At 38.5% G+C, this 18702-nt stretch overlaps 1 protein-coding gene across 11 annotated transcripts in view; it reads left to right on the top strand.

Annotated features, from left to right (window-relative positions):
* Window positions 1-18702, top strand: part of CCDC73 (coiled-coil domain containing 73) — a 151568-nt gene that overhangs the window by 49426 nt on the left and 83440 nt on the right. For 8 of the 11 annotated variants that reach the window (XM_070274984.1, XM_070274990.1, XM_070274988.1 and 5 more), the window contains exon 3: window positions 1561-1632. The exons of the other annotated variants lie outside the window; for them this stretch is intronic. In XM_070274984.1, coding sequence (XP_070131085.1) covers window positions 1561-1632 — 72 coding nt within the window. The remainder of the gene's footprint in view (window positions 1-1560; window positions 1633-18702) is intronic. 11 annotated transcript variants of the gene reach the window in all.

Below are 18702 nucleotides of genomic sequence, written 5' to 3'. Positions count from 1 at the left end.
TTCCTGTTTCTTTGCATGCCTTGTAATTTTTTTGTTGAGAACTGAACATGGACATTTTGAAAATGTGGCAACTCTGGAAATCAGGTTCTTCCTCCTCCCCAGAGTTGCTGCTTGTTGTCGTCATTGTTTGTTTAGTGACTTTTCTGAAATAATTTTGTAAATTCTGCAGTTTTTGTCATGTGTAGCCACTGAAGTCACTGTGTGCTTAGCTTAGTGATCAGCTCGTGCTTTATTTGACACAGATTTCCTTAAATACCTGGGACCAAAAGAAAAAAACCTCCCAGCCTTTGCAGAAGAGCTCTCTGTATGTGGTGGGGCCCACCGTCGGTGCTCATCCGGGCAGTTTTCAAGTCTGCCTGTAGAAGTTTTCCACAAAAGCTTCAGACTTCTCTAGTGATACCTTGTGTTTATGGCATGGGCTAGTTCAGGAGGATTAAATTATTTTAAACAAAATCAGAGGGTTTTTCCTAAATAATTGCTTTGTGCTTGGCCCTGGGCCTTTCCACTTGACTTAGGTCTTCCTTTTGTGCTGATTCTCAGAGAGAGTCTATCTTTGCAGCTCTCCCTGTTCTTTTTACTTGATACTTGTTGCTCAGGTGTGGTGACAGTGGAGGAATGGGGTCATTCTCTGATGTTCTTATTAAAGCCTCTGCTTGTTGGTCAAGTGGTAGGGTTATTAACGCCTGCACCTTAGAGTGAACCTGGGTCTCAAGGTAAGATCTTGACAAGAGTTCCTGTTGTCCTTTATATTTAATGCTGGGCCTAGCGTGTATTCCTGCTCCTCCCCAACAAAAGAGCTGTTGTTGTATTTTCCTAGCCTCTCCTCCCAGTTGCTGTGGGTTTCCACAGGTGCTCTCATGCTATAGTTTTTATTGTCCTCCCCCTGTAGACTAAGGCCTTTGTTTTTTAGGGGGATCAGGAGAACAGGTCTGTCTTGGTAGAGTTTTCAGTGGTGGCTGTTGGTTCCCTTTCCCAGTTGCAGAGGGTTTCCACGAGGGTCCTTAGGTAGAGTTTTTGTTGCCCTTTCCCCTGCAGATCAAGGTTCTTGGTCTGTAGGGGAAATAGGGAAGATGGCTTTCGACAGCTCCTCTCCTCCCCAGCCAGCACCACAGGGGCAAGCTTTCTCAGATTCTTCCCATCCTTTCCTGTAAGCACCTGGTGGGTATCTGGAAGAAGAGCCTAATAGGAAGTATAAGTCTCCTTATTTCTGGGGCCCACAGGGGATTCATGTTGTTACCCTAGCCTATGTTCTGCCTTTAACAATTTATTAAGGACTTTTAGCTGAGTTTTCTCATAGTACCTAGTGGCTTATGTCCTAGGTAAGTAAACGCTGCAGTTCTGTTCTCTCTGCAGGCACCTTTCTCTATCCACATTTTGGATTACTTGATTGATCTGGAACCTCAGTTCTCTGATGGGTTTGTCTATTTAATTTGTAATTTGCCCAGCTTTTTTCTTGTTGGAAGGGTGGCAGGATGCTCTTTTTATCTCTTTAAAAGTGCTGAAACTAGAAGTTTTAAAGTTTTAATTTTCCTAGCATTTTTATTATTTTTATTGATTTAGGAAGCAGAAACTCAATATGAAGAGCAGATTGGTAAAATTATTGTGGAGACACAAGAACTTAAATGGCAAAATGTGAGTATTTTTTCCCTCAGATTACCATTTTTAGCATCTATTTAAAAATGTATTCTGATCCTTAATTGCAAAGTTAATTTTTATATTTCCTAAATGTATTCAGGGGATTGTGCATCATTTTAAATGAAGTCTCAAGAAAATTCCAAGTAAAACTGTTAATAACATTTGGGCTTCCAGAAAACTGAGAATAAAATTTTTTTTTAGACTTTCTGATAACATAAAAGCTAAGAATAACACTGAAGATAACTCTGAAAACTACTATGAACTATTTCATATCTGAGAAATATATTGTGTGTTATAGAGGAGCTGTTTTTTTTTTTTTTGAGGAAGATTACCCCGAGCTAATATCTGTGGCCAATCCTCCTCTTTTTGCTGAGGAAGATTGGCCCTGAGATGACATTTGTGCCCATCTTCCTCTACTTTATATGTGGGACACCTGCCACAGCATGGCTTGATAAGCCGTGCATAGGTCCACGCCCGCGATCTGAACTGGCAAACTTGGGGCCACCAAAGTGGAGTGTGCAAACTTAACCACTGTGCCACCAGGCCGGCCCCCAAAATATTTTTTAAGAAGTGAAACCTTAGAATTGTACCATATTTTCCCGGCTGGTGTTACATACTGTAACTAAATATTAAAAAATAGTATCAGATCTGATTCTCTCTCTAACCTCATCTATAAAGAAACTTTTTTTTTTTTTTGAGGAAGATTAGCCCTGAGCTAGCATCTGCTGCCAATCCTCCTCCTTTTGCTGAGGAAGACTGGTGCTGAGCTAACATCCATGCCCATCTTCGTCTACTTTATATGTGGGACACCTGCCACAGCATGACTTGCCAAGTGGTGCCATGTCTGCACCCGGGAACCAAACTGGCGAACCCCGGGCTGCCAAAGTGGAACGTGCCAACTTCATGCTGCGCTACCAGGCCAGCACTAGAAACATTTTTGATGGTGCTTTTTTCATGCCTTTCCACCAAAGTAATCTTAACAGCTAAAAATTGAAAGTTTAATTACGATGTCCCCTATTCTCACTATTTCGCAGCACTGAAACAGGAACTTTGAGATAACATATCAGAATCAGAGCTCAAGTAACAGAGGAAAGACAAAACTAGAAATGTTGGGAATTTTGAGGCCAGACAGACCTACAAGGTTGTGTATGGGAGTAAAATTAGAGTTGGGTTATATGAGGCACAGGTCTGAAACAGAGACCTGACTCTGGAGAAAAGAAACAGGTAAACACCAAGTACAAGCTGAAGCTCCAAGCACATTTCAAAACATAAAGTCACATCTTGTTTTTGGCTAAGAGAGTCAACAGTATAAGGTTATCAGCATCCTTAGTAAGTTTAATACAATCCAATTTAAAATCCCAAGAGCGTGTTTGTGGTACTTAAGCTGATTCTAAGGTTTATGTGGAAATAAACATACAAGAGTGGCTGGGAAATTTCTGAAAAAGAAGCTTGGCATAGTGTACATGAATACATAGGTATTCCTTAGAACATAATAGAACCCAGAAATAGATCCAAATACATAAGTTAGTGAATGATAAAGGTGGCTTTTCACATCAATAGGGAAAAATAGATTATTCAAGAAATGGTGTTAGAACTGAGTTCCATCTGAAGAAAAATAAAGCGCCAGATTCCTACCTTACTTTACAAACTTGTAGAAAAACAAGAAGTTTCTTATATTCTTGTTAGCAGTGTAAATTAGAAGTGCCTCATTGAATTCCCCAAAATATCACCAAACAAGTTGTTAATAAAGCAACTCTGTGTTTATTAGGACTCATTTCAGGAAGTGAGAACACTACCTTGACCAAGTCTTAGTAGTGTCTCAGAAGGGACAAGTCAGAATTGGAATATATAAAAGGTTATGGGGTCTAGGCTCAAGCGCCTTTAGGAAGATTTTTTTCCCCAATATTTTTTATTGTGGTAAAATACACATAACATAAAATTTACCATCTTAACCATTTTTAGGTGTACAGTTCAGTGGTGTTAAATACATTCATAGTGTTGTTCTGCCATCACCACCATCCATCTCCAGGTGGCTCTTTATCTTGTAAAACTGAAACTCTATACCCATTCATTAAACAGTAACTACCCATTCCCCTGCTTCTCTCCAGCCCCTAGCAAACACCTTCTGCTCTCTGTCTGTATGATTTTGACTACTCTATGTTCCTCGTATAAGTGAAATCATACAGTCTTTGTCATTTTGTGACTGGCTTATTTCACTCAGCATAATATCCTCAAGCTTCATCCATTTTGTAGCGTATGTCAGAACTAACTTCCTTTTAAAGACTGAATAATATTTCTTTGTATGTATATACTACATTATGCTTATCTATTCTTTCGTAGATAGACACTTGGGTTGCTTCCATGTTTTAGCTGTTGTGAACAATGCTGCTGTGAACAATGCTGCTGTGAACATGGGTGTACACATATTTGTTTGAGGCCCTGCTTTAATTTCTTTTTGGTATATATCCTGACATGGAATTGCTGGATCATATGGTAATTCTATTTTGAATGTTTTGAGGAACCTCCATACTATTTTCCACAGGGGCTATACCATTTTAGATTCTCACCAAAAGTGCACAAGGGTTCTAATTCCTACACATCCTCACCAACACTTATTTTCTGTTTTTTTGATAGTAACCTTCCTGATGAGTGTGAGGTGGTATCTCATTATAGTTTTGATTTACATTGCCTTAATGATTAGTGATGTTGAGGATATTTTCATGTGCCTATTGCCCATTTGTATGTAGTCTTTGGAGAAATGTCTGTTGAAGTATTTTGCCCATTTTGAATCAAGTTGTTTGGTTTTTGTTGTTAAGTTTTAGGAGTTCTCTGTATATTCTGGATATTAATCTCTTATCAGATATATGATTTGCAAATCCTTTCTCCTGCGAGTTGTCTTTTTTATTCCGTTGATGGTGTCTTTTGATGCATACAATTCTTTGTTTTAATGAATTGTTTTGTTGCTTGTGCTTTTGGTGTCATATCCAGAAATCATTGTCAAATTCAATGTCGTGAAGATTTTACCCTATGTTTTCTTCTAAGAGTTTTATAGTTTTAGGTCTTACATTTAGGTCTTTGATCCATTTTGAGTTAGTTTTTGCATATGATGTAGGTAAGGGTCCAGCTTGATTCTTAGCATGTGGAGGTTCAGTTTTCCCAGCACTACTGGTTGAAAGACTGTCCTTTCCCGATTGAATGGTCTTGGTGCCCTTGTCAAAAATAATTTGACCATTTATGTGAGAGTTTCTTTCTTGGCTCTCTGTTCTATACCATTGGTCCATGTGTCTGTCTTTATGCCAGTACAACACAGTTTTGATTATTAGAGTTTTCTAGAAAGTTTTGAAATAAGGAAGTGTGAGTTCCCAGATTTGTTCTTCTTTTTTGAGATTGTTTGCCTTTTTAGGGTCCCTTGAAATTCCATATGAATTTTAGGATAGGTTTTTCCGTTTTGCAAAAATTGTCATTGGGATTTTGATAGGGATTGCATTGAATGTGTAGCTAACTTTGGGTAGTATTGACATCTTCATAATATGAAGTTTTCTAATCCATGAGCAGAGGATGTGTTTCTGCTTATTTATGTCTTTTAAAAAATTTTTCAGCAGTGTTTTCTAGTTTTCATTGCGCAAGTCTTTCATTTCCTTGGTTAAGTTAATTCCTAAGTATTTTATTCTTTTTGTTGCTATTGTAGATGGGATTGTTTCCTTAATTTCATTTTCAGATTGTTCATTGTTAATGTAGAAAAATGCAACTGATTTTTTTGTGACTTTGTGTCCTGCTACTTTGCTGAACTCATTTATTGGTTCTAACAATTTTTTTGTAGGCTCTATAAGGTTTCATATCATCTACAAAGAGATAATTTTATTTTTTTCCTTTCTAATTTGAACGTTTTTTATTTCTTTTTCTTGCCAAAGTTCTCTGGCTAGGACTTCCAATACTATGTTGAATATAAGTTGTGAAGGTGGGCATCCTTGTCTTGTTCCTGATCTTAGAGGAAAAGCTTTCAGTCTTTCATTGCTGAGTATAAGATTTGCTGTGTGTTTTTCACATATGGCGTTTATTATGTTGAGGTAGTTTCCTTCTGTTCCTAGTTTGTTGAGTCTTTTTATCACGAAAGGGTGTTGAATTTTGTCAGATGCTTTTTTTGCATAATTGAGATGATCATATGTTTTATTTTCCCTCCATTCTGTTGATATGATGTATTACATTGATTGATTTGTGTATGTTGAACCATCTTTTTATCTCAGGTATAAATCTCACTCAGTAATGGTATATGATCCTTTTAATATGCTGCTGAATTTGATTTGCTAATATTTTGTTGAGGATTTTTGCATCAGTGTTCATCAAGGATACTGGTCTGTAGTATTCTTTTCTTCACTTGTCTTCGTCTGGCTTTGGTATCAAGGTAATACCGGCCTCTAAGCATGAGTTAAGAAGTGTTCCCTCCTGTGCAAATTTTTGGAAAAGTTTGAGAAGGATTGCTGTTAGTTCTTTGAATGTTTGGTAGAATCACCAGTAAAACCTTCAGGTCCAGGGATTTTCTTTGTTGGGAGATTTTTGATTACTGATTCAAACTCTTCACTAGTTGTAGGTCTAGTCAGATTTTCTATTTCTTCGTAATTTGGTCTTGGTAGGTTTTGCATTTCTAGGAATTATGCATCTCATTTAGGTTATCTAATTTGTTGGTGTACAATTGTTCTTAGTTCTCTTATAATCCTTATTAATTCTACTGAATCAGTAATGTCGTCACTTTCATTTCAGATTTTAGTAATTTGAGTCTTTTTTTTTCCTTAGTCCATCTTACTAAAGGGTTGTCAATTTTGTTGATCTTTTCAAAGAAACAACTTTTAGTTTCACTGATTTTCTCTATTATTTTTCTATTTTCGATATTTCATTTATCTCTGCTCTAATCTTTATTATTTCCTTCCTTCTGCTACCTTTGGGTTTGGTTTGTTCTTCTCTTTTTGGTTCCTTAAGATGTAAAGTTAGGTCGTTGATTTGAGATCTTTCTTGTTTTTTAATGTAAACATTTATAGCTATAAATTTCCCCCTTAGCACTGCTTTTACTGTATCCCATAAGTGTTGGTATGTTGTATTTTTGTTTTCATTCATCTATAAATATTTTCTAATTTCCCTGGTGATTTCTTCTTTGATCCATTGGTTGTTTGTGAGTTTGTTGTTTAATTTCCACAAATCAGCTGGTTTTCCTTCCCTTGTTGATTTCTAACTTCATCCCATTGTGGATGGAGAAGATACTTTGCATGATATCCATCTTTTGAAGTCAACTGAGACTTAATTTGTGGCCTATATGATCTATCCTGGAAGATGTCCCATGTGCACTTAAGAAGAATGTATATTCTGTTGTTTTGGAGTGGAGTGTTCTGTATGTGTCTGTTAGATCTAGTTGGTTTACTGTGTGTTCAAGCCCTTTATGTCCTTAATTATCTTCTGTCTGGTTGTTCTATCCATTATTGAGAATGGTGTATTGAAGTCTACAACTATTACTGTAGAACTTTCTCCCTTCAGTTCTGTCCATTTTTGCAGTCCAGTTCTGTCATATGTTTTTATGGTCTGTCATTAGGTGTGTAAATGTTTATAATTGTTATATCCTCTTGCTGTATTGAACCTTTTTGAATATATGATGTCCTTCTTTGTCTCTTGTAACCTTTTTAGGTTATAAGATTTTAGGTTACAAGATTTAAAGTCCATTTATCATTGTGTCTTTTTTTTCTTTTTGGATGTTATTTGCATGGAATATCTTTTACCATCCTTTCACTTTTAACCTGTTTGTTTCTTTGGATCTAAAATGCATTTCTTATAGACAGCATATAGTTGGATAATGTTTTTTATCTATTCTGCCATTGTTTGTCTTTTGATTAGAGAATTTAATCTATTTACGTTTAAAGTAATTCGTGATAAGGAGGGGCTAACTTTGGTCATTGTATTATTTGTTTTCTATGTGTCTTATGGCTTTTTTGTTGCTTAATTCCTGCATTACTATTAGCTTTTGTATTAGTTGATTTTTGTAGTGTAACATTTAAATTCTATTCTCATTGTTTTTTATTTATATTTTATAGCTATTTTCTTTTTACCAAGGGGATTGAAGTTACAAGGGGAGTACAGTTAGCATCATTCCTAACACTCTAATTTGAATTTATACCAGCTTAACTTTAATAACAAAAAAGAAATCTGCTACTATCTAGCTCCATCTATGCCCCTTTCAGTTGTTGATATTACAAAATTACATCTTTATATATTGTATGCCAAAAAGCATAAACTAATAATTTTAAGAAATGCATTAGTCTGTTAAACTATGTAGAAAACAAAATGTGGAATTACAAACCAAGGTTATCATAATGTTAGCTTTTAGCTTAAGAATTGTGTTTTTTTAAAAAATGTATTAGTTTCTTAAATCATGTGGAAAACAAAAAGTGGAGTTACAAAACATTGTTAGAATAAAATTAGCTTTTATAATTGCCCATGTATTTACCTTTACTGAAAGCTATTTCTTCATATGGCTTAGAGTTACTGTCTTGTGTCCTTTCATTTCAACCAGCAGGACTCCTTTTATAGTTTCTTGCAGGGTAGGACTAATGGTAATAAACTCTCCTGCTTTTGTTTATCTGGATTTTAGATCATGTAGAGGAAAGGCAGTTTATATCAGTTGGAGATAAGTCTATGAAGCATATTTCATGAGTCCCTTGGAGTACTTTGCCAGGTTTGTCTGATGTAACGAAATGTCCAAAATCAAGGGGAGAAGTATCCAGCTTCATGTGGCAACCTCTAGCAAGTGTGTATGGTGGAAGCCAGAGAGTGTAGGAGAGTGTGGACTTCATGGTTTTGAGAGGTAGAGGTAACCTTCTTGGTCATGGAAGTTCAAGAGTGTCAGATTTGGACGTCACCAAGATAGTGGAGTGAGTAGTCTTCTTTGTCTCTCCCCTTTCGAATCTACAACTAATTGGACATTCATTGGTTAACAAAGGATATCCATATAGCATCTCAGGACACCTGAGACACCCGTGCTGCTATACATCGGAAGGCAGACGGACTTCCCCCCGGGAGGAGGTGGAGATAGGTGAAAACTCTCCAATCCCTGACCCCCGGACAGCCTAGTACCTGCAAGCGGCTTTCTTTCAGCGGACACGCCGATAGCATCGCCACGCACCAAGGGCAGGCGTGTGTGCGCACCGGCAGAGCAACGGTGGAAACAGGTAACTACAGCCCTACCTAAGCCCCCCGTGATTACCCCTAAGCCCAGGGGGAAACTCCACGGTCCTGCACCAGCAGCAGGGAAAGCCTCTACACGTCATTAGCGCAGAGGCCCTGCCCAGCATTCAGAATGCCGGAGGCTCCCAAAGAGGAGGATGCCGGGCAGGACAGCAGCCTGCCAGCCGCAGCTGGCTCACAGACTCCGGCTGTGTCCCAGAGGGGGCAAGGGACACCCAGAGATCCCGTGGGAGTGGTCGGGGGCTGGGTGGAGCTCCAGCAGCCCGGCTGTGTGCCCTAGGGGGAAAATCCAAGGTCCCACACCAGCGGCAGAGAAAGCCTCTACTTGGCATTAGCAGAGATGCCCTTCCCAGCATTCAGAACACTGGGAGGCCCCAGGAGAGGAGGATCCCAAGCAGGGCAGCAGCCCGCCAACTGCCTCTGACTCACGGACTCCGGCTGTGTCCCAGAGGGGGCAAAGGACACTCAGAGATCACGTAGGCATGGCCAGGGGCTAGGTAGAGCTCCAGCAACCTGGCTCCACAGCCCAGGGGGAAACTCCATGGTCCCGCACCAGCAGCAGGGAAAGCCTCTACTTGGTGTTAGCGGAGAGGCCCTGTCCAGCATTCGGAACGCTGGGAGGGTCTGGGAGAGGAGCATCCCAGGCAGCAGCCCGCCAGCTGCCTCTGACTCACGGACTCCGGCTGTGTCCCAGAGGGGGCAAAAGACACCCAGTGATCCTGTGGGAGTGTCCAGGGGCTGGGTGGAGCTCCGGTGGCCTGGCTCCGTGGCCCAGGGGGAAAATCCAGAGTCACACAGCAGCCACGGTGAAAGCCTCTGCACAGCACTAGTGGAGAGGCCCCAACCAGCAATCACAAGGCTTGAAGGCCTTGGGGCAAAAGTAGCACAGATAGGTGAGCTAACCACAGACTGCAGAAGATACCCATAGCTCTGCTGTTTCCTATAGTGGACAAGTGAGAACTTGTGGGCCCTGACAGTGACAGAGCTGCAACTATAGGTGATCCTGCTCCCGGCCACTGGGAAAGCCCATAACACCTCTGCAGACCCTAAGGAGGGAGCGTGTCTAGGTGGTCTGCAACAGTAGGCACCAGCAGCCTGAGGCCCCCTAGCAATTGCCCCCACAGCTGATGAGGGACCCCACAGGACCACTGTGACTACAAGGAGGGGCCCAGGTCCAGTCAGAAACAGCTGACAGGGTTCCTGGTCGGTGCAGTCTAAACAGCTTCTCCCTCCCACACACCAGTAGAAATAAGAGGAAGCAGTAACTAAACTCTGTCTCTATGCAGAGGCACAAATCCACACCATCAAGCAGTATGAAAAAATATATTAAATCTCCAGAACAGAAGGAAAATAACAAGTACCCAGAAAACAATCCAAAAGACAATGAAATCTGTAACCTAAATGACAATGAATTCAAAACAGCCATTATTGAAAAACTCAACGAGTTAAAAGAGAATACAGATAGACAGCTCAACAAGTTCAGGAGCTATGTCACAAAAGAGCTTGATACTATAAAGAAGAACCAATCAGAAATACTAGAGATGAAGAACACAATGGAGGAGATTAAGAAAAATCTGGACTCTCTGAACAGTAGGGTCGATAATATGGAGGAGAGAATTAGCAATTTGGAAGATAGGAATATAGAAATGCTACAGACAGAGGAGGAGAGAGAACTAAGACTAAAAAGAAATGAAGAAACTCTCCAAGAATTATCTGACTCAATTAGGAGATGCAACATAAGGATTATGGGTATACCAGAGGGAAAAGAGAAGGAGAAGGGGGCAGAAAGCCTGTTCAAGGAAATAATGGCTGAGAACTTTCCAAACCTGGGGAGAGAGATGGAACTACATGTGACAGAAGCCAATAGATCTCCAAACTTTATCAATGTAAGACGACCGACCTCAGGGCATATAGTAGTGAACCTAGCAAAAGTCAATGACAAAGAGAAAATACTAAGGGCAGCCAGGTAGAAGAAAATAACCTACAAAGGAACCTCCCTAAGGCTATCAGCAGATACCTTACAGGCTAGAAGAGAGTGGAAGGATATATTCAAAACTCTGAAGGACAAAAACTTGCAGCAAGAATACTCTACCCAGCGAAAATATCCTTCAAATACGATGGAGAGATAAAAACTTTCCCAGATAAACAAAAGTTAAGGGAATTTGTTGCCACAAGACCTCCTCTTCAAGAAATGCTCTGGAAGACCCTCATACCTGAAAAATTAAAAAAAGGAAAGGGGTTACAAAACCCAGAGCAAAGGCGGTAAGTAGAAGGACAATAACAGAAAGTAGCAGCTCTCCATCAGAACAGATTAGCAAAAGTTAAATAAAACATTAAAGATAAAAGGAAGGGAAACACCAAGAATAAATAGAATCCTGTCATTTTAACCACAAACTCACAACACAAGAAGGAAGAGAAGAGAAAAATCTGACAATAACAACCTAGAAGAAGGGGAAGAGAAAAGCGATGGAACGTTTTAATTTAAGGAAATGAGAGGCTATCAGAAAATGGACTATCTCATCTATGAGATGTTTTATACAAACCTCCTGGTAACCACTAAACAAATAACAAGAATAAAGACACAAATTACAAATAAGAATAAAGCCAATACAGAAATTTACCTAGCTGAATTAGTAGTCCAAAAGTCATGGGACGAGAAAGGGGAAATGCATGAGAACTGGAAAACAAGTGATAAAATGGCAGCAGTAGGCCCCCACATTGCAATAATCACTCTAAATGTAAATGTATTGAACTCTTCAATCAAAAGACACAAAGTGGTAGGATGGATCAAAGAACAAGACCCAACAATATGCTGCCTCCAGGAAACAAACCTCAGCCCCAAAGACAAACAGAGACTCAGAGTGAAGGGATGGGAGACAATACTCCAAGCTAATAATGAACAAAAGAAAGCAGGTGTTGCCATACTTATATCAGACAAAGTAGATTTCAAAGCAAAACAGATAAAGAAAGACAAAGAGGGGCAGTTTATGATGATAAAAGGGACACTCCACCAAGATGACATAACACTTATAAATATAGATGCACGCAACACAGGAGCACCAAAATTTGTAAAGCAGCTCTTAACAAAACTAAAAGGAGACATCAACAACAATACAATAATAGTAGGGGACCTCAACACCCCATTAACACCAATGGATAGATCATCCAGACAGAAAATCAACAGGGAAATTATAGAATTAAATGAAAAATTAGACCAGATGAACTTAATAGATATATATAGAACACTTCATCCAAAAACAGGAGGTTACACATTCTTCTCAAGTGCACATGGAACATTCTCAAGGATAGACCATATCTTGGGAAACATAGCAAGCATCAATAAATCCAAGAGGGTTGAAATAATATCGAGCATCTTTTCTGATCATAATGCTATGAAACTAGAAATCAACTACAAGAATAAAGCTGGGAAAGGGGCAAAAATGTGGAGACTAAACAGCATGCTATTGAACAAACAATGGATTATTGAAGAAATCAAATATGTGGAGACAAATGAAAATGAAAACATGCCATACCAACTCATTTGGGATGCAGTAAAAGCAGTCCTAAGAGGGAAATTCATTGCAATATAGGCTCACCTCAAAAAACAAGAAAACTCTCAGATAAGCAACCTCCAGTGACACCTAACAGAATTAGAAAAAGAAGAACAAACAAAGCCCAAAGTCAGTAGAAGGAGGGAAATAATAAAAATTAGAGCAGAAATAAACGATATTGAAACAAAAAAGGCAGTAGAGAAGATCAATGAAATAAAGAGTTGGTTCTTCGAAAAAACTAACAAAATTGACAAACCCTTAGCCAGACTCACTAAGAAAAAAAGAGAGAAGACTCAAATAAATAAAATCAGAAATGAGAGAGGAGAAATCACAATGGATACCAAAGAAATACAAGGGATCATAAGAGAATACTATGAAAAACTATATGCCAACAAATTGAACAACCCAGAAGAAATGGATAAATTCCTAGACTCTTACAATCTCCCCAGACTGAAGCAGGAAGAAATAGAGACTCTGAATAGACCAATCACAAGTAAAGAAATAGAAACAGTAATCAAAAACCTCCCCAAAAATAAAAGTCCAGGACCAGATGGCTTCTCTGGAGAATTCTACCAAACATTCAAAGAATATTTAATACCTATCCTTCTCAAACTATTCCAGAAAATTGAGGAAGATGGAGCACTCCCTAACACATTCTATGAAGCCAACATCACCCTGATCCCCAAACCTGACAAGGACAACACAAAGAAGGAAAACTACAGGCCGATATCACTGATGAACATAGATGCAAGAATCCTCAACAAAATTTTGGCAAACCGAATACAGCAATACATCAAAAAGATTATACACCATGATCAAGTGGGATTTATACCAGGGACACAGGGATGGTTTAACATCTGCAAGTCAATGAACGTGATACATTACATTAACAAAATGAGAAACAAAAACCACATGATCATCTCAATAGATGCAGAGAAAGCATTTGACAAGATCCAACATTCATTTATGATAAAAACCCTCAATAAAATGGGTATAGAAGGAAAGTACCTCAACATAATAAAGGCCATATATGACAAACCCACAGCCAACGTCATACTCAACGGACAAAAACTGAAAGAGAGCAGTTCGGCAGGAAAAAGAAATAAAAGGAATCCAAATAGGCAGTGAAGAAGTAAAACTCTCACTGTTTGCAGACGACATGATCTTATATATAGAAAACCCCAAAGAATTCATAGGAAAAGTATTAGAAATAATAAACAGCTACAGCAAAGTTGCAGGGTATAAAAACATGCATAAATCAGTAGCATTTCTATACGCTAACAATGAAGTAACAGAAAAAGAACTCAAGAACTCAATCCCATTCACAATCGCAACAAAAAGAATAAAATACCTTGGGATAAATTTAACCAAGGAAGTGAAAGATCTATACAATGAAAACTACAAGACTTTCCTTAAAGAAATTGATGACTACATAAAGAGATGGAAAGACATTCCATGGACATGGATTGGGAGAATAAACATAGTTAAAATATCCATACTACCTAAAGCAATCTGCAGATTCAACGCTATCCCAATCAGAATCCCAATGACATTCTTTACAGAAATTGAACAAAGAATCCTAAAATTTATATGGGGCAACAAAAGACCCCGAATTGCTAAAGCAATCCTGAGAAAGAAGAACAAAGCCGGAGGCATCACAATCCCTGACTTCAAAGCATTCTACAAAGCTACAGTAATCAAAACAGTATGGTACTGGTACAAAAACAGGTGCATGGATCAATGGAATAGAATTGAAAGTCCAGAAATAGAACCACACATCTATGGACAGCTAATCTTCGACAAAGATGCTGAGGACCTACAATGGAGAAAAGAAAGTCTCTTCAACAAATGGTGGTGGGAAAACTGGACAGCCACATGTAAAAGAATGAAAATTGACCATTCTTTTTCATCATTCAAAGAAATAAACTCAAAATGGATCAAAGACCTAAAGATTAGGCCTGAAACAATAAGTCTTCTAGAAGAGAATATAGGCAGTACACTCTTTGACATCAGTTTCAAAAGAATTTTTTCAGACACCATAACCCCTCAGATGAGGGAAACAATAGAAAGAATAAGCAAATGGGACTTCATCAGACTAAAGAGCTTCTTCAAGGCAAGGAAAAACAGGATTGAAACAAAAAAAACAACCCACTAATTGGGAAAAAATATTTACAAGTTATTTATCCAACAAAGGGTTAATCTCCATAATATATGAAGAACTCACACAGCTCAACAACAAAAAATCAAACAACCTGATCAAAAAATGGGCAGGGGACATGAACAGACATTTCTCCAAAGAAGATATAAGGATGGCCAATAGACACATGAAAAGATGCTCATCATCACTAATCGTCAGGGAAACGCAAATCAAAACTACACTAAGATATTACCTTACACCTGTTAGAATGGCAAAAATATCCAAAACCAAAAGTGACAAATGTTGGAGAGATTGTGGAGAAAAAGGAACCGTCATACACTGTTGGTGGGAGTGCAAACTGGTGCATCCACTATGGAAAACAGTATGGAGATTTCTGAAAAAATTAAAAATAGAAATACCTTATGACCCAGCTATCCCACTACTGGGTATCTATCCTAAGAACCTGAAATCAGCAATTCCAAAAGTCCCATGCACCCCTGTGTTCATTGCAGCATTATTTACAATAGCCAAGACGTGGAAGCAACCTAAGTGCCCAGCAACTGATTATTGGATAAAGAAGATATGGTATATATATACAATGGAATACTAGTCAGCCATAAAAAGGACAAAATCGTCTCATTCACAACAACACGGATGGACCCTGAGGGTATTATGTTAAGTGAAATAAGCCAGATAGAGAAAGACGAACTCTGTATGACTCAACTCATAGGTGGAAGATAACATATAGACAAAGAGAACTGATTGGTGGTTACCAGGGGAAAGGGGTTTGGGGGAGGGCACAAAGGGTGAAGTGGTGTACCTACAACGTGACTAACAATAATATACAACTGAAATTTCACAAGGTTGTAAACTATCATAATAAAAGAAAAAAGTGTCAGATTTAATATTCTATTAGCTCTGTTTTTCCTCAAGATTGAAGATGATGGGGGCAATGACATTTCTAAATAAATGACAAGGCTTTGCAAAGTTCTCTAATAGCAGTCTCAGTAAAATGAGTGCCTCTGTCACTGGAGATGCGTAGGTTGGGAACACAAAATCAAGTTATTTTTTTCTACTCTCATAATTGTAGCTCTCTGGCAAGAAAAAGTTTCAGTCCACCCAGAGAAGTAGCAAGCAATGGTCAGAACACATTCAGAACCCACTGCATGGGTTAATTTTAGGAAATCCATTTGGACATGTTCAATGGGATCCTGAAGCTTGGGTTTGCAAGGATAACAGTTTTTACCAGGATTGTGCTGGAGACAAATGAGACGTGTCCCAGAGACATGTTCAGCAGTCCTAGAAGAATTTTCTCGCCAATGCTAGTAGAATTTTAGTGTGTCCTTGCTCTGATGGGCAGTTTCTTGTAAAAATTTTTGCGAAGTTCCATTGAGGTTCTCTGGTGCCACAAATTGTCTCTCCTAAAAATGCCAGAGATTATTTTGTAATTTGCAATCATGTATTTTTTTCAAATTCTGAAGCCAGTCATGGGTATTCCAAAAGAGCATTTTGAAATCTCTACAAAGATTTGGCTTTTTGGAGTATCATAAGGGCCAGGTCCTGACTGAGAGCTGCCCATGTGTCATAAAGATAAATGAGGACATTTCCTTTAGCCTTCATGTTATCCCTTTTAGTATGGCTTTATGACAGCTACCTCCTTAGGAAGCATTAGAGCACTTAAAACGGTTGGCCGTTTTACATTGGGATTCCTACTGAGGTTGGAAACCTTCATTGTTTCTACAATATTCCAGAATCATGGACTACTCCAAAAGGCATATCCTGATATTAGTGTTATATTAACTCTCTTTTCTCTTGACAATTGGCAAGCTCTGCTAAGTGGGATAAGTTCTGTCATCTGGGCTGATTTTACCTCTGGTAAGGAGTCCTATTTTAGGAGTTGTTTGAGACTGTTGCAGTGTATTCTGCCTGATATTTCCCCATTTCAGTTTCAAAAAATGATCTGTCAACAAGCAAGATTAAACAGATTTTCTAGATGGAGTTTCTCATAGATCGGTTTGAGGCAGAGTCATTGCTTGGCAGAGGCTAGATCTCATAGAATTCCCTTTCTTTGGGTAATGGGGAAAGAGTAGCAGGCTTTAAAGTATAGCACTGAGTAGGAATACATAAGAGAGAAAGTAATAAAAGTTCATAGGAGGTAAGCCTGCTTGCTGAAAATGTGTTTTCATTAAGCAACAAGGATTGTACGTTATACAGAACCATCAGACCCTTAAACCAAGGCAATAGAGGCCTCTACTAGTTTGGCTACAGCTAATATTGTCCTTAGATAAGGAGTAGGCTTTTGCCCTGGGTCCAGGGGAGATTGTAGTAAGAGCTGGACCCTGATGATAGCTTTGGTGTTGTGTTAGAGTATTAAGGGCTTGCCAACATTGTTGAGACACAAATAGAAAGTTTTATGACAATTAGAAAGGCCTCAGTGGCGGGGTGGGGGGGGGAGGAGAGGGGGGTGACTATTGAACAGTTACTTTTAAATAAAAAATTCGTGTTCATGTTTAAGTTCCTAAGGGAGAGGTTCCATTATTGAGGACTTAAATTATATAGAGATGTATCAATTTTGGAGATGTTTGGAACTCAATGTCTGCAGTAGCCAGTGAAATCCAGAAAATTTCTTAATTGTCTCTTAGTAACCAGCCTTGGAAAGTATTGAATGGCTTATTATTTATCAGGAATGATAGATTTACCTCCTTGGGATACATCGTACCCTAAATAATGTACTTTATTATGACAAAATTCTAAATTTTCTTTGGAATTTTCATGGCCTTTCTGAGCTAAAACAGTAAGTGGATGACTGGAGTCAGTCTTAGAGCTCTCCTCATCTTTAGAACATAGCAAAAACTTGCCCACGTATTGTATAAGGGTAGAGTTACAGGGAAATTTAAGGTCCTTAAGGTTCCTCAGTAAACCCCTGAGCCCTGACTCTCCAGGTAAATTGTTGACTATCCCAGGACAAAACAAACAGGTGAAACTAACTTGATCTAAAGGGACAGTATAGAAAGCAGAACACATATTTATAGTGGTAAAATCTGTAGAGTCAGGTAGCACTGAAGATAAAATAGTATTTGGACTCACTATTACAAAGAACTGGGGCAATGGTTATTTTACTTATGACTTTGATGTCTTGAACAAATCTTTATTTTCACCCAGTTGAGTTTCTTGACTGGGGGAGAACAGTATTTGAAGACTGATAAAGGGTAGGACTCATCCTTTCTGTGTTAGGCTTTGGACTGCAGTTCTGCTTATAATAAGCGTCTACAAGGACCTTTACCAAGACACTCACTCCTCCGGTGCTTGATGACTGCAGTTGGGAGCATTAAGTTTGATCTATAAGGCCATCCATTTATTCTGCCTTTGTTCTAAGTCTTTTTGAAGATTTGGCTATTTCTCATGCCAGTTTCTGTTGCGTAGTAAAGCTTCTATTTCTGGATTTAAGGCTGTTCACAGAAAGTGAGGAGAGAGCTGGAGGTTACATGTACCTTCAGAATCTAGTCTTCAAAGAACCTATCCCTGAGGTCTCCAATAAACTTATTCTTTTCCTTGCTTACAGGAGTGGATTAGGTCGAATTTATTTTCACAGGAAAAACTTTGGGCAATCGCCTCTGAAGGATTTTGTCCAACATCTACAGCTTTTCTAAATCTGTCTAGTTTCCTGTACAGTTTGGGATTCCCTCAGCCATTCTTGGGATCTTCTCACCTTGCCTTTTCCATTCAATTTTTTTTTCCTCTGAGAATATGAGCCAGTTGATACAGATCTGGGAACTGGCATTATTATTTTTTAAAATTAGCTGTGGGAATGATAGTATTTTAAAGTAATTGCTAACTTCAGGAAAAATAAAACTTTGAGAATAGAAATGTAGTCATGGTATACTGTATGGCTCAGCACTGAATAAAAATTGCATAGTCATAATAGTATAAATACTGACTATATATTTAAGCCACAATTTTTATATCACTTTGTTGGAAAAATAGAGGGAGGAGTTGCAGGGTAATGGTTGTACAAGAAAGCTAAATTCCCAGCTATCATAATAGAAGGTCAGTAGGTAAATTTTTTAAATTGATAAATCAATGTATATTTAGAAACAGAGAGTCAAAAACAAACATTTGGAAAGTTTTTGCCACTTTTAGATCTATTTTTTAAAA

The sequence above is a fragment of the Equus caballus genome, chromosome 7, assembly GCF_041296265.1.
Source record: "Equus caballus isolate H_3958 breed thoroughbred chromosome 7, TB-T2T, whole genome shotgun sequence".
Lineage (NCBI taxonomy): Eukaryota > Metazoa > Chordata > Mammalia > Perissodactyla > Equidae > Equus > Equus caballus.
The sequence above is the reverse complement of the archived record's forward strand: the minus strand, read 5'-3'. Positions and strand labels throughout refer to the sequence as shown.